The sequence below is a fragment of the Pipistrellus kuhlii genome, unplaced genomic scaffold (genome assembly GCF_014108245.1).
Source record: "Pipistrellus kuhlii isolate mPipKuh1 unplaced genomic scaffold, mPipKuh1.p scaffold_m20_p_8, whole genome shotgun sequence".
NCBI lineage: Eukaryota > Metazoa > Chordata > Mammalia > Chiroptera > Vespertilionidae > Pipistrellus > Pipistrellus kuhlii.
Genome location: NW_023425584.1, coordinates 52,877,844 through 52,896,154, shown reverse-complemented (window position 1 = coordinate 52,896,154; position 18,311 = coordinate 52,877,844). Strand labels below are relative to the sequence as shown.

Below are 18,311 nucleotides of genomic sequence, written 5' to 3'. Positions count from 1 at the left end.
TCTACCAAATCAAATTTGAATTCAGCGATAACTTGGGAGCATAAATGAACAAAACACAAGAGATTCGTAGAGTGACTTATTAATGTACATGAAGACTGTTAGCAGTAGATGTTATATTTTCAAATCAGAACACAAGTGGCTGGTAGATAACTTGGGAAATTATTATTTTAATAAACAAGCTCCTTGACCTCTGAACTAAATTAAATGATTATTTTGGCTTACATACTATTTGTGCTTTTTTTCTCTGAAAACAACCTAGAAGTAGAGGAAATTTAAGAAATATTTTTTCTCCTGGAATTTGTTAATCATTTATAATTTATCAGAGGAAAAAAATGGCCCAAACCTGGAAGAGAACAGGTAGTTAAAATGTAAAAAACCTAGTGTCTGAAAGCAGGGCCAATTTAGGTCACTAAATCACTGTGGGCCATTTTCTCTCAGAGAACATCTTACCTAATAGGATTCTGATTTACACTTTGAGATTATGGTAAAAAGTAAATATTTTCTTTAAAGTTATGATACCACATCTCAGATTCCAACACAAGTCAGCAAAAGGCCAAAAATACAAGTATTACTAACATGGAATAAGATGGAATTTCCAATTTCTTTAAGTGTTTATCAGTCTTGTGCATATGAGATTATGTATTTTCTCTATGTAAGATTTAACACAAAGTGATGAATTGCTACCTTAAATCCAATAAATCAATATTTTACGGTCTTCCACAAGAAGAACCACAATGGCAGACAGTAGGCTCTATTTGGCACACAGTGCTTGAACTCTGGTTGTAATTACACCTCACAAAGCGTGTAGTCTAGGTCTATAATCATTCCATCTTTGATTGGTAGAATTAATTTAGGTGGAGTCTCCACCTAAGTTACACAGTCAGATGTTTTCTTCTCCATGGAGCACTACAAAATCAGTCTGCAGTTAGTAGCAACCATTGATTAGAAACAACTTTTTGTACCTGGAACAACAATATCTGGTCCCCATGAGCCATATATGCCAATAATGGTTACTCTACTATACTATGAAATAAAATACTTATTTATACAAATTCCAATTGTCAATTTGGAACATTTGGTAATTCATAAGCCTTATAAACATTTATTTAACATTTTCTGTGAATCAGGCAATGTGCTCAACACATCATTTCATTGAATCCCAGTAACAGTTTCTGTGAAGTATTATTGTCAATAATTTCTTCTATTTTATTAATGCAGATATTAAAACTCAAAAAAGTTAAGTAACTTGTACTAAATGGCACAGTAAGTTGTACAGGTAGGATTCAAACTCTACAGCTCTTAACAACTACTTATGCATAGTCTCTTCAATTGAGTTAAACTTCCCTTGAAAAGCAATTCCTTAGTCACCTTTTATATTCAAATAGAAAGTAATCAAGAAATAATTAGTTCAGTAAATAAATTATTAAATGTTTTAACTATTTTAGGGATACATAGGTACTATGAACATATAGTCAAAAATTTAAGTATACAGACAAATGAAGCCTTTCTCCCACCTTATCCTTCATTCTCCTGCTCCACACCTCTCCACAGAGGCAAACATGTAATCCTAAAGAATGTAATCCTGAAATGATATTCAATGTGTATGCTAATGTGTGGGTATGTATTCTGTTTTCTTTTAGTATGTTGCCTTTGATTTTGTATATAGTGGTTTTTTGTTTTGTTTGGGGCTGGGAAGAAGTTAATTTTAATATTGTTAAAATTCATTAGTCTTTCCTGGAAGTTTGTGTCATATTAAGATAGACCTTCCATACTCAATTGTATCAATGGTTTCCTATTTTCTTCTAGTATTTTTGTGGATTCCTCTTTTACATTTCAATATGTGTTCAATATGTAATTTATTTTGGCATAAGAAGTTAGGTATGCATACCACTTAATTTTTCCCCCCAGATAACTTCCCAGTTGTTCTAATACCATACTAATGCCACATATTTAATAATTTTTTTTATCTTCACTGATATGCAATACCAACTTTATCATACTAAACACCAAAATATATTTAGGCCTATATCTTGATAATATTTACCCAGCTCATTTGGACCAGTATCATATTGTTTAAAATATTTTGGATTTATAATATGCTTTCATATTTGACAGATATTCTTATCCTCATTCTTCTTCTTATTTAGAATTTTCCAAGATGATTTTCTCTTTTTTAAATTTGAGCTTTAGCAACAGCTAAGCTAATTCTTTAAAAAGGGAAGAAAATAATAAGAAAAAAATTTTATAGTTTTATTGGAACATTAATACAGTTCCAAATTATGGAAATCACTGATATTTTTACTGATTCTTTTTATTTAGAAGTAGAGCATGATTTTCATTTTTCTAATTCTTATTTTATAACCCTAAAGTATTGTTTGAAATTTTTAATGATATTGATTCTGTCTTTTGCTTATTAAATTTTTCCTTAGATATTTTATCTAGTTGTATGTGTGTGGTTGAAATTATAAGTGTGATGACTGTATATAGAAAACTAGAGGCTCAAAGCACGAAATTCAAGCAAGGGGCCTTGGCTCCAGCCTCCACCCGTTGCCACTGCAGCCGAGGCCTTTGCCGCCTCTGCCTTGGCCCCTACTTGCTGCGGCTTTCTCCGGAAGGAAGGACATCGAGGACGTTCAGTCTAATTAGCATATTACCCTTTTATTATTATAAATGGTTATTGATTTCTAATTAGTAATTTTTATACAACCACCTTATCAATAGCTTTTTTTTTGATTGATCATTTATTTATCTTTACATATTATCCTTGCCAAAGTCACTTAATTTTGCACTTGGAAGTTTTGAGAGATATTAGAAGTGTTAACTCTAAAGATTTAGGTCCAGCCCAATTCAATTCAATATCAACCAATCATTACTGAGTGTTAAATATTCTTATGCTAGGTGCAGTAGTGATAAAAATAAGTTTAGCATCTAATGAGGCACATACTGCAAATACATAGCAATACAAGATTTCTATATATAAACGCTATGAAAAAGGCTGAGCTGTGGCCTAGAATTTTTGGGTTTTGTTTTGAAGGGAGTATAGGAATCATGAAATAGGACATTCAGATTGTATAGAAATTTGGTGGAGATGCAAGGGTGTGTATGAAGGCAATCCAGGCAGAGGGCGGTACATGTAAAAAGAGAAACACAGTCTGAGCGTACTCCGTGGTGCACATGAAGGGGATGTTATGTGATCCCACGAGAGAAAACACAGCACAGGTGGGAAGGGACAATTGTGTTTACATTCATTATGGTGGGAGACAGGGAGTCACTGAAGGCTTTTGATCAGGTGACTGTCATCATCAGAGCTGCATTATAGGAAGATCAATCTGTCAGCATTATGACAAATGGTTTGGAGCAGGAAGTGACTGGAATGGAGGAAGGGAGGTCAGTCAGCCGGCATTGTAGACAAGCAGTGTGGACAAGAAATAAAGGGGTCTCCCCTAGCATGTTGGTAGTGGAAATAGGAGGAATATCGATAAAATAAAAATGATACTGTGAAGATAGTTCTAACAACAAGCTTTAATAACTGACTAGATACATGGGTAAGGAGAATGAGGAAGACTGTGACGTTAATTGGCGGGTGGTCCGATGATGTGATTGGCAATAATTGGTGAGTCAGAGAGAGGAACTATTAAAGAAAGAGAGAAAAGGCCACAAATCTGGATTTGATATATTCACCTTGTTGTCATAATTATTAATTATTTACTGAGTATGTAATGGACAATGTATTATTATACATAATAATACTACACTGTTATATTTGAAAGATGCTAAGAGAGTAAATCATAAAAGATCTCATCACAAGAAAAAATATTGTGCAACTAGGTGTGGTGATGGATATTGACTTATGGTTGTGATCATTTTGCAATGTACCCAATCGTGATGTCTTAAACCTGAAATTAATATAACGGTATATGTCAACTATATCTCAATTAAAAAGTAAGAAAAGACAACGGCCAACACAGAGCCAGGAAGAATGTATTTCCAGTGTCACTTATTTCTGGAAATATTAACACATTGGGACCTGGTAGAAAGCAAAGTCTCCTCCTGCCATAGGCACAGGTTAAAAATAATTATGTTTCCTAATCCATGGGCTAAGAAAGAGCTTTCGGTGACTTGGGATATGGTACCAGGCTCCATCTTAAGGTTGGGCTGGGCTGTTCGGACGGAGGTCAGGGTTTGTTCTGGTGGAGGAGGCCAGCTGTCCGTGTTTGCTGTCTGCCGAATACTGGAAGAGGTTGCATCATGCAAACTCCCAGGCGTCCCTCCCTCCTCCTAGCAATGGCTAATGCTTCACTAGCCTTTGCAGATGAATTGGCTGCAGAGGAGAAAGGTTGAGCTGGGCCAAAAGGAGGAGCTTAAACCTGTGTGTAAAATCTGGGAACCTGATTGAACATAGGTTGGGAGCCAGGATGAGGGGGAAAAGAGATGAGAAAGACTTCCCCCACCTTCCGGGAAGAAGGTCCCGTGATCAGCTTCAGCCACTGGCAGGCCATCCTGGCCATCCTCAGAGCTTACATAAAGGGACTGCTGGAGCCGGGGAGGCCACATGCTGATACCCTCAGGGCTCCCTGACATCATGCGTTGGTCCTCGCATCCCCGGACTTTAATTCTCTACTTCTACACGCTTTCATTCCTCTCTTCAACATGCCTAGCAGTAAGTATGCTTCTCTGCAGACATATCTATTTTACATGGAAAGCTGACAAGTGAGAAAACATACAATAAAGTAGTGACATGTCTGTATTTTTCTCTTCTAGTACGTTGCCAGCAGAGACAACTGCTGCATCTTAGATCAAAGATTTGTAAGTAGTTTTTTTTTTTTTTTAATATATGTTTTTCTTGCTATATGTAGACTGCAGAGAGGCAGAGGAATAAAAGAAATTCACTCACAAACATCTTTTGGCATTTTAAACTCTGTTGTTTAACATAGTCTAGCTTTTACCTATTTTTATTCATAGATTTTTAAGTGTAGCGTTCATCAAGATTTTAAACCAGCCTGTTGTATTTTCAGGGTAGTTACTGCCCGACTACATGTGGCATCGCAGACTTCCTGGGTAATTACCAGTCAGAAGTAGACCGGGACCTACAGTCTTTGGAAGACACCTTAGGTCAAGTCGAAAACAAAACATATGAAGCCAAAGAACTAATCAAAATAATCCAAAAAATCTATAATCCGGATGGCCCACCGAAGCCAGGTGAGGAACTAAATGCCACTGACTAAGAAGGTAATTTGTAAAGTTCTTTTGCTGTTGTTTCACCGGCTCCACTTGCCTAAACATTTCTGTCTCTGATCTCATATTACAGGTAGGATAGAAGCTGCGACTAAGGAGTCTAAGAAAATGTTGGAAGATATTATGAAATTCGAAGCATTGATTATATCACATGAATCAAATATTCGGTAAGCATTTTTTGTTGTTGTTAATCCTCGCCCAAGGATATTTTTTTCAATTGCTCTTTAGAGAGAGTGGAATGGAGGGAGGTGGGGGAGAGAGAGAGAGAGAGATCAATGTGAGAGAGGCACATTGGTTGGTTGCCTCCAACACACACCCCAACCAGGGCTGGGGATCAAACCTGCAACCCTTCTGTGTGCAAGCTGATACTGTAACCGCTGAGCTACACCAGCCAGGGTGCATTTCCGTTTTAACTTACTCTCCAAGAGTGATTTAGTTTTTACTTAATATTGCAAACTTCAGTGGAATTAACTTTCCCCCCATTTTTAATATTTAATTGTCATTATGCCTGACCATCTGGAACTCAGTGGAGATAGCATCTTGAGTGCAATATGTTTTGCATTGGGTTATAATTGCTTTTTAATAATCATGTGGGAGAAAGGTGTTCTAGATGTCTTCAAATACTGCTATGACCATATTTATGAAAATGATCCCCATCCCTGTTTGTCTTACACCACAAATTCAAATGGGAATTTGGGTGTGGAAACTAAAAATCTCTTTATAAGATTGTCAACAAATTGGTGGGAGGTATTAACAAGCAGAGGTAGAGGGAGAGTATAGGAAAGGTTAAGAGACTAAATGTACGAAACATTACAAAGCTACGTGCTGATTATGGCACAGTGAATGTGCAATTATGTTCTCTCCTCCCTTTACCTGAATGTAAAATGTGTATTAATAACTTCCCAGGGACTCATTAACCTCCTGAACTCAGGATTTCAGATACAGTTTTAGTTTTTTTCCTCAAAAATAATAATTTTTTTTACTAAACTCTGTTCAAAGCAGCATTAAAAGTAGTGATAAACAGCGGCTAGGGAGAAGTGGGCAGGAGGGATTTCTCCTCTTTCTATCATCAGAGGGCCATAATTCCTGTTGTATAATTTACAAGTCACATTGTTATTGCCCATCACTTAAGTTAAAGAGACTATTGTGCAGAAATTTTCTAAGGTGGAGTAAAGAAAAAGAGTGGTCAGGTACTTTTTTTATCTTTCTTCACCAAAAGATACAGCAATCTGTGCATTGTAGACCATGCTCTACCATTTCTGAATATGTACACACAACCCTGTGGAAAACTACAAAAGCAGTTTATTTGTTTGTTTTTCACTACACCTAGCCTTTTCCCAAAGATCTCTAAATACAAAGATTGAGAAGGCCAGGAAGTGTCTGTTGTTCTATTATATGTAAGATAATGCCCCAGATTCTTTCTCGATGTAAGTTCTAGATTGTAGACCTCAAAGACTCCTCAGTAGGCCCACACTGGAAAGCATGATCCACCACATGTGAATCCCCAAACAGAGCCTTTTCTCCACTGAGAATATCCAGTCCTAAAGGTGATCATCAGACACTCCTCCCACCAACCAGGCTCTTCACTCCATTAGGTCGTTACCTGCTGCCCTGGGTACAGATGGTAAAAATCAGAATGGCCACTATTTAATGACAGTGGCATTGCTTATGGACAAGAACTTTATCATTTTCTTTTCCAGAAAGCTTAGAATTTTAATTCACCGCAATTAAGTAGCAGAATTTTACAGTTTCCCCAAGAAATGGAGTCCTTTATCAGAAAGTAATTCTCAAAAAGATAAGGTAGTATTTTTAAGTGAAAATACAAAAATTACACTTCTGAAGGGTGTGCTCTATTATCTTTTTATTCCGCTTGTAGATTTTTGAAGGACATATATAATTCAAATAATCAGAAGATCGCTACCTTAAAACAGAAAGTAGTCCAGCTTGAGGAAAAGTGTCAAGAGCCTTGCAAAGACACAGTCAAAATACATGACATCACAGGGAAAGGTAAGTGACACTTTGATGTGGGGATTAATATATTAAGCAAAAGAGATTTCATGTTTTAGAATTTATAGGAATGATTTTGCAGGTGCTTAGCCATTGAGTCTAATTGTATCCAATTGCTTTGACTTTGCTTGAGTAGCTAAAAAATAGTTCGAAAGGAATGGCGATGTGAGAAGTAAGAAAATGATTAGTGGGAAATTGATAGTTTGCATCTTGCTAAAAGCTCATGTTCAAGGCTAGAATAGTTTTACCTGGATTTCAGACTACAGTCTAGGCTTCTTCTTCTTCTTCTTCTTCTTCTTCTTCTTCTTCTTCTTCTTCTTCTTCTTCTTCTTCTTCTTCTTCTTCAGATTGTCAAGATGTTAGCAATAAGGGAGGCAAAGAGAGTGGACTTTACTTCATCAAACCTCTGACAACTCAGCAGCAGTTCCTAGTCTACTGTGAAATTGAGAAAAATGGAAATGGATGGACTGTGCTCCAGAAGGTAATTTCTCCCTTTGCCTCGTGTGTTTAAGAAGCATCTGCCTTAGGTTGGATGCTTTTCTAAGCACATCAACTCAGTGAATCCTCCCAACGCCCCTGTGGGGTGGGTCTAATTATTACCTCTTTCTACAGAGGAGGAAACTTGGGCACAAGAGGTAAAGTAACTCACCCAAGGTCACATAACTAACTAGTAAGTAACAGAGTTAGGATATGAACCCAGACAGTCTTATTTCAAAGTCTGTACTCTGACTATATATTATGCTGGCACTAAGTATTTTGGTAAAATCTACTTATCTTGGAACCATACAGAATCATTGCTGATATTTACTGAGCATTTAATATTTTCGACATGTGATAGCACGTAGTCACAGAATCATAGTGACAAAAAGCCCTATAGAAATCTGGAAGGGTCTTGGTGCATCAGTTAGAGCAAGACCCACAGCTTCCAGTTATAAAAAGATGAAGTCCTACAGTGGATTCAGGTGGGCTGTTCCAAGGCAAGGGCCCTTTGTTTTCTCTCTGCCAGCCCCTGGCATTGCTGCAGAATCCTTTTCTCCTTTTACCTCTGACCACCTTTACAAGTAATCCTGCAGGGGGCGCTCAGAGGGCATGGGGGATGGAAGTGCTGGTTGGCAGGCAGACTGAGCCATGAGTTGACCTTTCCACCATCAGTACAAGAATCAGCAGTGCCGGGCCAGAGTTCTGAAGTCCTCTAGATGTCTTTTAAAAACTGCCACTAATTTTACTCTCTAAGTATTTCTCTAACATTCTCTCATGTAAATCCTGCAATAACCCTAGAAGTAAGCATCATTCTTCTTGACAGATGAGGAAACAGAGGCAGCTTGACCAAGGTCATCTAGTTAGTAAATGATGGGATTATATCCTCCATATTTTCAACAAATGTTTATAACATTTTCTTCATGCACGCTGATAATCTGTTCTCTCCTTTTGCCTGTTCATTTGCGTAATTAGAGGCTTGATGGCAGCGAGGATTTCAAGAGAAATTGGATCCAATACAAAGAAGGGTTTGGACATCTGTCTCCCACGGGCACCACAGAGTTTTGGTTGGGAAATGAGAAGATTCACTTGATAACCACACAGACGACCATCCCATATGTACTAAGAGTGGAGTTAGAGGACTGGAGTGGCAGAATCAGGTATGTCTAGAAGAGACTTCTTGTTGTCTGGAATGTGCACTTTCTAGCCATCAACAGACCAGTGGCAAAGAGAGCTTAACAAATGCAAAGAACACATTCAGCCATTTCCTCCACAAGTCGATTTGGTTCTTGGGCAGCCCAAAAAGATGGGTTCTACCCAGGCTGGATCTGAGTATTTTGGTAAAATCTACTTACCCTGGAACCATACAGAATCGTTGCTGATATTTACTGAGAATTTACAATTTATCAGAAATTGAGTATGAGGTTATAATTTAATCTAGTCCTAGTAACTCTTTTACGAGGCAGGTAATATTGTTAATTCCATATTAACCTTCCCAAGGTCACATTGCTGGCATATGGTAAAGGTTGGATTTGAACTAAGGTTGTTTGACTCTACAGATCATCTTCTTAAGACTAGCCTGGTTGAAAGCCAAGCCTGCCTCTTCAGATTTCCTGGCTGAAATTAAATAAGCTAGCTCCTTTGGTGAGCTAGAGCTCCTCTATGCTCAGAGTTATCTGGGGGCTTTGAGCATTGTACACCTAATTAAAATTCAGAAAAATATCCAACCCTCTTTTTATGTCTATGAAATAATGGAATATGTTTTGTATCCAAAGATGTATTTTTATTTATTTATTTTTTACCCAGAAAGTACCATAGTCAGTAGATTTGCTCCTGTGATAATATCTCCAGTTTCACAAGCACCGGAGATAAGTGATTTTCTGGAAATCTCTGTTCATATAGTAAGGCTCATTCTTCCATGCACTCAATAGAATTCTGGCCCGCATTCATATATATATTCCCCCCCGCCCCCCAGCGGAGAACTTCTCTCTGATCCCCTAGCTCATGTTTTGTGGGCCACAAAGGGACCACTTCTTTCATGTGATGTTCTAGGAAGCCAACCTTTTTGCCACTACCACATTGCCTAATGAAAGAAAAACCCCTTTAGGACCTCACTCTTCAGATTGAACAGCTAAAGGGGGTGTAGCTCCTTTGGTGCATTGACGGTCACTCACTGTCAGCTAATTACTGTGGTTTCTGAAGACTGTGTGAACAATGCTAACCATTTAGATAAAAGTGAAAATATAAAATCAATCAGATTCATCCATACATCTGGGTTTGATATTAGGATCCTATCGGTAAAAAGCATTAAAATGGCTGAAGTTTTTAGTTTTCATTGAAATGCTATGACGGCTTCTAGACCCATCCTGGGTGGTCTGATAAGCATTGGGTGCTATAATCAGAGTGCTGATAAGCACTGAATTGGTTCTTACAGCCATTGCTTCTTACCAAATGTACAGAAGAGTTCATTCAATGAACACATTTGAGACTTAAGGAGCAAGTCTCTATAGAACGGCTGTTCTATAGAAGTACCTTCTGAGATCCCTATTGAGGTTCAAGATATGATATCTCTATTTCTTTATAGTACTGCAGACTATGCCATGTTCAGTGTGGGAAATGAAGCTGACAAATACCGCCTGAAATATGCCTACTTCATCGGTGGAGATGCCGGCGATGCCTTCGATGGCTATGATTTTGGCGATGATCCCAGTGACAAGTTCTTCACATCCCACAACGGCATGCAGTTCAGTACCTGGGACAATGACAATGATAAGTTTGAGGGTAACTGTGCTGAGCAGGATGGATCTGGCTGGTGGATGAACAAGTGTCATGCTGGCCATCTCAATGGAATTTATTACCAAGGTATGGCTTTCTTTCTTACTTATATGACTTTAGTGTGCAGTCTATATTTTAATAAAAAGTTTAAATAGATTTAAGGATGAGAAATAATTAGTAATTATATCAGGGGAGCTTATTATATAGTTCTGTTTTAAAATAGTAAATTTATAATGTATTACAATACGAATAAGTATTTCCAGTATAAAAATTGAATTTGCACAAAAAAACTATGTAATAACAAATACAATTACACTACACTGGAAGCATGTCAGAGGTGAATGAGTGCCACATATGCGGTGTCACAGTTCACATGACACTTTACTAAAAATAAACTATCTCAAGTCCATGTCCTGGTCTAAAGATGTCATAGGCTTTCAACCAAACTTCCTGGTTCAGGAAAGTATTCAAAAGCTGCCCCCACCCGGGCGGGGGGGGGTCATCAGACTTGATGACTCCACGTTTGGTTTTTCAAGACAAGCTATACTCCTCAAGAGGACCAAAACATAGGACTGAGGTAACGAGGTACTAAACAGTGAACTTTTATGTTGACACAAAATACTTACATGAATGCTTTCCAAAATGTTGTTATATTTAACAGGATGGGTCTATCACACATAACACTGGCAAAAATAACACTGAAATGAAGGACAGATAAATAGTCATACGTTAACAAGAGCATCAGTCTCCTTTCTTTCTCTCACTCATGCCAATTTAGTTCTTGTTATGAAATTACAATTGAATAATACTGAGACTATATTTCAAATTGGCCCCTCAACAAGAAATCCACCTGCTGTAAAATAGCCAATGGTTTGTCATTGTGTCTGAAATTACCACCATCAGAGTTGACATTTTGGGTTATGGAGTTTCCTCCAAATTTGCATATATATGATCTGGATGGACCAACATTACCATATGTATGCTTGTTAACACATTAGCTTGAGTCAGCTGAGCAGTGTATCAGATATAACCAGTGAGCAGTAAGTCAGTGTCTGGAGGAATGGAGTAAAGAGCAGGAATTTGTTGGAAAGGGTAGGGGTCCATGGAAACTTGAGAGAAGAATCCAGCTTATGAGTCTAGACACTTAATTTAGGATGGGGGAAGGCAATATATAATTTGCTCTCAGGCTGGGATAGTTATGAACACTGATTTTACTTACTAACTATTGTTACTACCCAATAGTTATGTGTGGGAAAGCTCTACTGATGCAAAAAGATCCATTAAGATGAGCAATCTTACCTCCTCATGGCATTGTCCTAGCCAATAAATGGCTTATAATTCTCTTAAAAATGATTTAAATTTATCTTTTGGTCTTCACAACATTTTGTAAAAATATATTTTTTATTGATTTTAGAGAGGAAGGGTGAGGGTGAGAAAGATAGAAACATCAATGATGAGAGAGAATCATTGATCTGCTCTCTCCTGCATGCCCCACACTGGGGATCAAGCCAGCAACCAGGTCATGTGCCCTGACTGGGGAACTGTGGCCTCCTGCTTCATAGGTCAACACTCAACCACTGAGCCACACCAGCCAGGCTTCATAACATTAAAAAACAACATCTAATTAATCTTTGCACTCACAAACCATATAATTAAAAGAAATTCTCAGGAAAGGTGTTTGATCTATATGACCCAGAGTGGCCATGTTGATAGCCTGTGGTACACATTGGACTCAAATATTTCCTTAGGAAATTACATGAGAACTGGTGCTTATGGACAAGGAGAAGGCAAATCAACCTAATCTCCACTTTATAATGGAGATGCGAAATAACATTCCAGACTATTTTCTAAAGTCCCTCATACTTTCTAGGACAATTGTGTTTTCAGATAACTTGAGATCACCTCATCAGGAATTGTGATTCCTACCATTCTAACCTCCTTGAAAAAAAAGATGGTCCATAATAGCTGAGTCCAGTATGGTTGGCTAGACACCAACTGGGGAAACTGGAATTGTAGCCCTGTTAGTAGTGAATATATTTAAAGTATAAATGTGACCAGAAGAAAGAACAACACAGATGTAAGAGGTTGTTAATAATCCATTTATTATAATTATAAATTGAGATTTTAGTGATCTTCAGGATATTTTCAGTTAGTTGATAGCACTATACATTTGATGTGACAATGGCCATCATAAATGGCAGTTCTTTATAGACTCCCTGAGGTAAGGAAATCCAAGATCAATGATATGTTCAATTTGTCTTAGGTGGCACTTACTCAAAGGCATCTCCACCGAATGATAATGATAATGGCATTATTTGGGCCACCTGGAAATCTCGTTGGTATTCCATGAAGAAAACCACCATGAAGATAATTCCCTTCAACAGATTCAATGTGGGAGAAGGGCAGCAGCACCACCTTGGGGGATCCAAACAGGTCAGACCAGAGCACCATGTTGACATAGAAACGGAATAAATCATTTTACTCTGAGAATGAATTTTTCATTTCTATTAACCCACAAAGTTTCAAAAACATTCCTGAAAGTTCCTTCTCACTTTCTGTTACCATATTTATCAATTTTGTCTGATATGAAGGATATTTAACCTTAAATGGAAATTACAACTTACTTTGGATTGTATTCCCAAATTACTGCACTCTGCATTATTTAAAATTTATTTATTTGATGATATAACATTTTATCATTTGTCCTAGGTATATATGAAATAATTGCCACATTTTTTAAAACATTTTAATGACAACATATTATTTTATCTTGGTAATTTAAAAAAATTATGCCTTAAATATTTTAGTACATACTAATAAAATTAGTAAATTTTATTAAAATTAGGAGTAAATTCTACTTTTCAAATGCCTAAGTATTTTTCCAAATGTATCTTTCACCCATAATTATTAATATTTAATTCTTTTTAAATGGAGACTATTTAATCTTCTTAATATATTTTTTGTTTTGGTCATAGGCTGGAGACGTTTAAAAGACCATTTCAAAAGTGAATTTACTTTTTTAAAGGACTTTATCTGAACAGATAAATATAATATTTTTCATATGGGACAATGGACTTATAAAGCCATACTTCATTTTAAGAGAAAAAAAAAAGAACCCATGTTGAAAACTCCACTAACTGTTTTATGCTGGTGATAATTTATCTACATTCCATTTCAATAAACATCGTGTTTCCTAAGACTAGTTACATGGTGCCTACTTATTTCTTTCAATTTGGTAATCATGGTTGGGCAATCATCAGTATTTGCTGAGTCCTCACTTTACAGCAAACCTTATACCTGCCTCTTGGAGAGTTATGAAAAAAATAGAAGTCATTGCTTTTGCCTTCCAGGGACTATGAAATAAACAGAAAAATACAGTAACTCAACGTGACCAAATTTGATATAAAAATATAAACCCAAGTTACAATCACATAACTAAGTTTCAGAATCTCCAAAGCACAGCTGGAAACATAGGCTGTTTGGGAATTCTCTCACTAGAACCGTTGGTTCCAGACACCTGTGACCAGATGTGGCCTTTCTGAAAGGACTTGAAATCAGAGCAGAGAGATTTAAGGAACAATCTAAATCAGTCTCTCCCTGGTAAACAGTGAGATTCAGCGGATTAGAGCCATTATGTCATTCTGAATCTAGGGATATTGAGTTAGCAGCCAGAAAGTGGGGAGGACCAGCTTTCCAAAAGGAGTAGTTCAGTCTGCATAAGATTGACCTTGCAAAGTAATTGATTAATTCTAGGAGGGGAAGATCAGGTTGTTCTGAAATCCTGAGTTTTAGCGTTGGATTCTCTTCTTATCCACAATTTCTTCCTTGTTCTCATGAGTCCTGATTCAAAATATCCTGTTGAAATAAAAACAGGAAAGAGACAAACAGGTACTTGTAGGGCTTTGAGAAATAGAAATACTTATTCATTATTTGCAGCACTCATTAATTCATGTACCCATGAAACATTCATGCAGCTAACATTTATTGAATGCTGTTGTTGTACTAGCCACTGTGCTGGGTATTGGGAATATAGTGCACCAGAGTCTTTCTTTCTCTTCCAAACTTGCTCTATTCTATCCAGGTCTCAAGTTCCTAAACAAACAAACAAACAAACAAACAAACAAATAACTCATCCTCCTGTCTTCCTTAGTCTTCCCTCCTCTGGTCATCAAGCCTGTTAAACCCACCTCCAAAATATTTATTATATTCATTTCCTTTTATACATACACACACACACACACACACACACACACACACAGCCACATTCTAAATGGGATATACAACATCTCTTGCTAGGTTAGGGCATCACCTTCTTCCTGTCCCCCACAGTGCCTCTAACCTTGCCTGCCCCAACCTTGTCATGCTTCAAACTACTTCTAAGCTCAGAATGCAAAGTCTACCCTGCAAACTCCTTTAGGTGAGAAATTCGATCATAGGCAGGAAAAGTTATTTAAATAAGTTTTGATGCAAAAATACCATGCCAGTGAATTAGTCCAAGAAAATTATTTTTGAAAAAGAAAAGACAATTTATAAGATCTCAGAAATATGAATATAGCCATATACTTAACAGTGGGAAATTTAGAGATTATTTAGCAATGAAAGAATGCACAAGCAAGTTAGTTCATTAGTACAATGGAATAGAAAACAATGATTACATAATATGCATTAAATCTCAGCATGAACATGGAAAGGTTTACAAAATAATGAGTGAAATTTTAAGGTGAAAAATTATTCTACAATGATGATATAAAAAGTGTATGTGGCCCTGGCCAGTTTGGTTCAGAGGATAGAGCGTTATCCTGGGGACTGAAGGGTTCAATTCTGGTCAAAGGGCATGTACCTTGGTTCTTAGCACATCCCCAGTGGGAGGTGTGCAGGAGGCAGCTGATCGATGCTTCTCTTTCATTGATGTTTCTATCTCTCTATCCCTCTCCTTTTGTCTCTGTAAAAAATCAATAAAAATATATTTTTTAAAAAGTAAAAAGTGGCCTGTTTGGCTCAGTGCAGAGAGCGTCGGCCTGCGGACTGAGAGGTCCTGGGTTCGATTCCGGTCAAGGCCATGAACCTTGGTTGCGAGCACATCCCTAGTGGGGGGGTGTGCAAGAGGCAGCTGATCGATGAGTCTCTCTCATCAGTATTTCTAACTCTCTATCCCTCTCTCTTTCTCTCTGTAAAAAATCAATAAAATATATTTTAAAAAAGTAAAAAGTGTATGTGCATATACATTTTAAACAAAACATAATTTTGACACTTATGCATTATTTGTACATATTTGTTCTCTCCCTCCCAATGTATAATGTAAAATTTAATAAAAATACTTAATACAAAATAAATATAAATGAATTCAAAAGTATCTCTGGATAGAATAGACCCAATGGGGTCACTTGTCCAATGCTCTTTCTAAAATATCAGTTATAATACTTCAAAAAACATTTTGGAATCCCCTGTTTTTGTTGGTGTCCTGAGTACATATTTGGTTTGCATGTTGGGTAATTCACATTGACTGGTAAGGCAGGCCTTCTAACTTACTCTTTATACTCCCTACTTGGCTTGACTTGCTGTGATGAGTCTACATATTAACTTTGTAGTTAGTTTAAAAACCCAATGAGGTAAAGAAAAACAGGTAAACTTCAGAATTCTACCTGTTTAGGTATTGCTAAACATTGAAGGGCTACAGTTTAAGAATTAAAGCATGAGATATACATCCAAATGTAAGCGGATCATGTTTCTGTAAGTAAAATGGGAATTGAAATGATTATTTTTGATAAACCAACTTTTAGAAATCCACTTTTAAGTGAAACAAAGAGTTTGGGGTCTCAGAAACATAGATTATTTTTCTTCACAGCTCAAATCACAAATAACTCTTATTCAGCCCTTCCTTATATTTTCTTGACATAAAAAACAAAAACAAAAGAAAACAAAAAAACAACAATAACCCTCCAGTCACTGCTGAGTACAAATAGGCAAGCTGAGTACAAAGCAATGTGTGCAGTTAATATACTTTAAAAACCTACAGAGGGAAGCTTCCGAAAAGAAGAGGACTGGTACAGACGTATGGATACCATGGCTTCAAATCATGAAGCTGCAGGGCAGAGTCCTTTAGTCACCAGACAGGAGTAACCCTTCATTGGACAAATGTCAGGATTTTCAAATAAACCTCTGAAGTGTTATAGTTTTTTTTTTGTTTTTTTCCCCCCCCCAATCCTCCTTCTGTTTAGTGGTTACAGTATAAAGACACTATTTCAGATCTGTGGGTGGGTTGAAAATGAATGGGAAATGAAGAAATGGAAATATAGACAGCATATCTGAGATCTTCACAAGATCTAAAATTCATAGACTGTGAAGCTAACCAGTGTAAACTAGCCAAGGCATTTATAGTAGGTATCTTTGGTGTATTAAGATGATAAGAGTGAAAAACAAAGTACACATTTAATACTGAGGAAAATATATCTGCCTGATGGTTTCTTATTGGTTTGATGTAGCTCAAAAGGGGAATGGAGAAAAGAATTAATGATAATCAGATGAATTAAAGCAGATGGAAAATAATGAGTTAGTGAGAAAGAAACCAGAGTATAGGAAAGACTTTCATTTCATATAACTTTTTGCGCGCTCTCTCTCTCTCTCTCCCTCTCTCTCTCTCTCTGGTGTGTGTGTGTGTGTGTGTGTGTGTGTGTGTGTGTGTGTGCCCATCTCTCAGACATAAATGTTGAATTAGCCTTACTCCTAATACACCATTCTCATTTATCTGTGCTCAATTATTCTTTTGATTGATTCTTTTTCATTCCAACTTTCATTTCTTCCCTTTCTTTACATAATAAATTATCTTTCCAATAGATTTAATGTGTGTTTATTTATATGCATTTTTATAAATCATAGATTTTTCTTTTGAGCTATGTATTTTTAAATTATATAAATGACATTGTGCAACAAATCAGTGTTACTCAGAATGCTTGTCCTCAAATTCTTTGTTACTGCACTAAAAGAGTAAGCTGCAAATTGACCATATCTTTGCGATGCCCACCATCCAATCAGGAGTGAGTATGCAAATCAACCCAAAAAAGATGGTAGGTTGATTTGCATGCAAAGGTGCTGAGTGGCTGGGTTTTGGGTGGGATGCTTCAGCTGCTTCAGGCCTCTCGTCAGCATGGGAAGGTGGAAAGGTGGCTCCAGGTCAGAGCAAAAAGGCTGCTCCTGGCAGAGTGAAGGCAGTACCTACAGCCAAGGGAAGGAAGGCCCATTCTTGCATGAATCTTCATGCATTGGGCCTCTAGTGTTAAGGAAAAAGACATAATAGAAAATAACTCTGTAGGAAGCTTTTTCTTAAATTGTCTTTGAAACCCAGTAATAACATTTGGGCATATATTTTGTATATAATTTTTAAATTTATTTTTCTAATAATTTACTATATAATCTAAATAGAGGCCCAGTGTATGAAAATTCATGCACTGGAGGGTGGGCCCTCAGCCCAGCCTGCCCCCTCTCACAGTCCAGGAGCCCTCAGGAGTGGGAGGCAACCTGGCAATCAGGGGAAGGTGACACCCCATCACACCTCTGCTGTTGCCACTGCCTACAGTGCAAGCCTCTGCTGGCCTGGTTACCTGAGCCTCAGGAAGCCGTGGATGGCTGGGCAGCCACCATTCAAGGCTTGCCTGCACCTCAGGCTGGCCCTGGGCTGCTGGGGGACTGAGAGGACTGGAGGACTCTGGAGGCAGATGTTCCTGTGGGGATGAGGGAACTGGGTGCAACCATTGTGTAGCTGTGGGAACCACCATCTTTGAGGGTGACACAGTCAATTAGCATATTCCCTTCTTAACGGC

The 18,311-nt window shown here is 37.4% G+C and overlaps 1 protein-coding gene across 2 annotated transcripts; it reads left to right on the top strand.

The window, feature by feature from the left end:
* The first annotated feature begins 4,540 nt into the window (after positions 1-4,540).
* Positions 4,541-13,697, top strand: FGG (fibrinogen gamma chain). 2 transcript variants are annotated; one of them, XM_036424569.2, is made up of 10 exons: positions 4,545-4,660; positions 4,762-4,806; positions 5,016-5,199; positions 5,309-5,402; positions 7,112-7,242; positions 7,590-7,723; positions 8,695-8,879; positions 10,304-10,581; positions 12,758-12,927; positions 13,470-13,697. In XM_036424569.2, exons 1-10 carry the CDS (start codon positions 4,553-4,555, stop codon positions 13,482-13,484), a joined length of 1,344 nt encoding a protein of 447 aa, XP_036280462.1. In that variant the 5' UTR covers positions 4,545-4,552; the 3' UTR covers positions 13,485-13,697. The 2 variants fall into 2 exon arrangements, with proteins under 2 accessions (XP_036280461.1, XP_036280462.1); XM_036424568.2 differs by having other exon boundaries at positions 4,541-4,660; positions 12,758-13,540.
* The last annotated feature ends 4,614 nt before the right edge of the window (positions 13,698-18,311 follow it).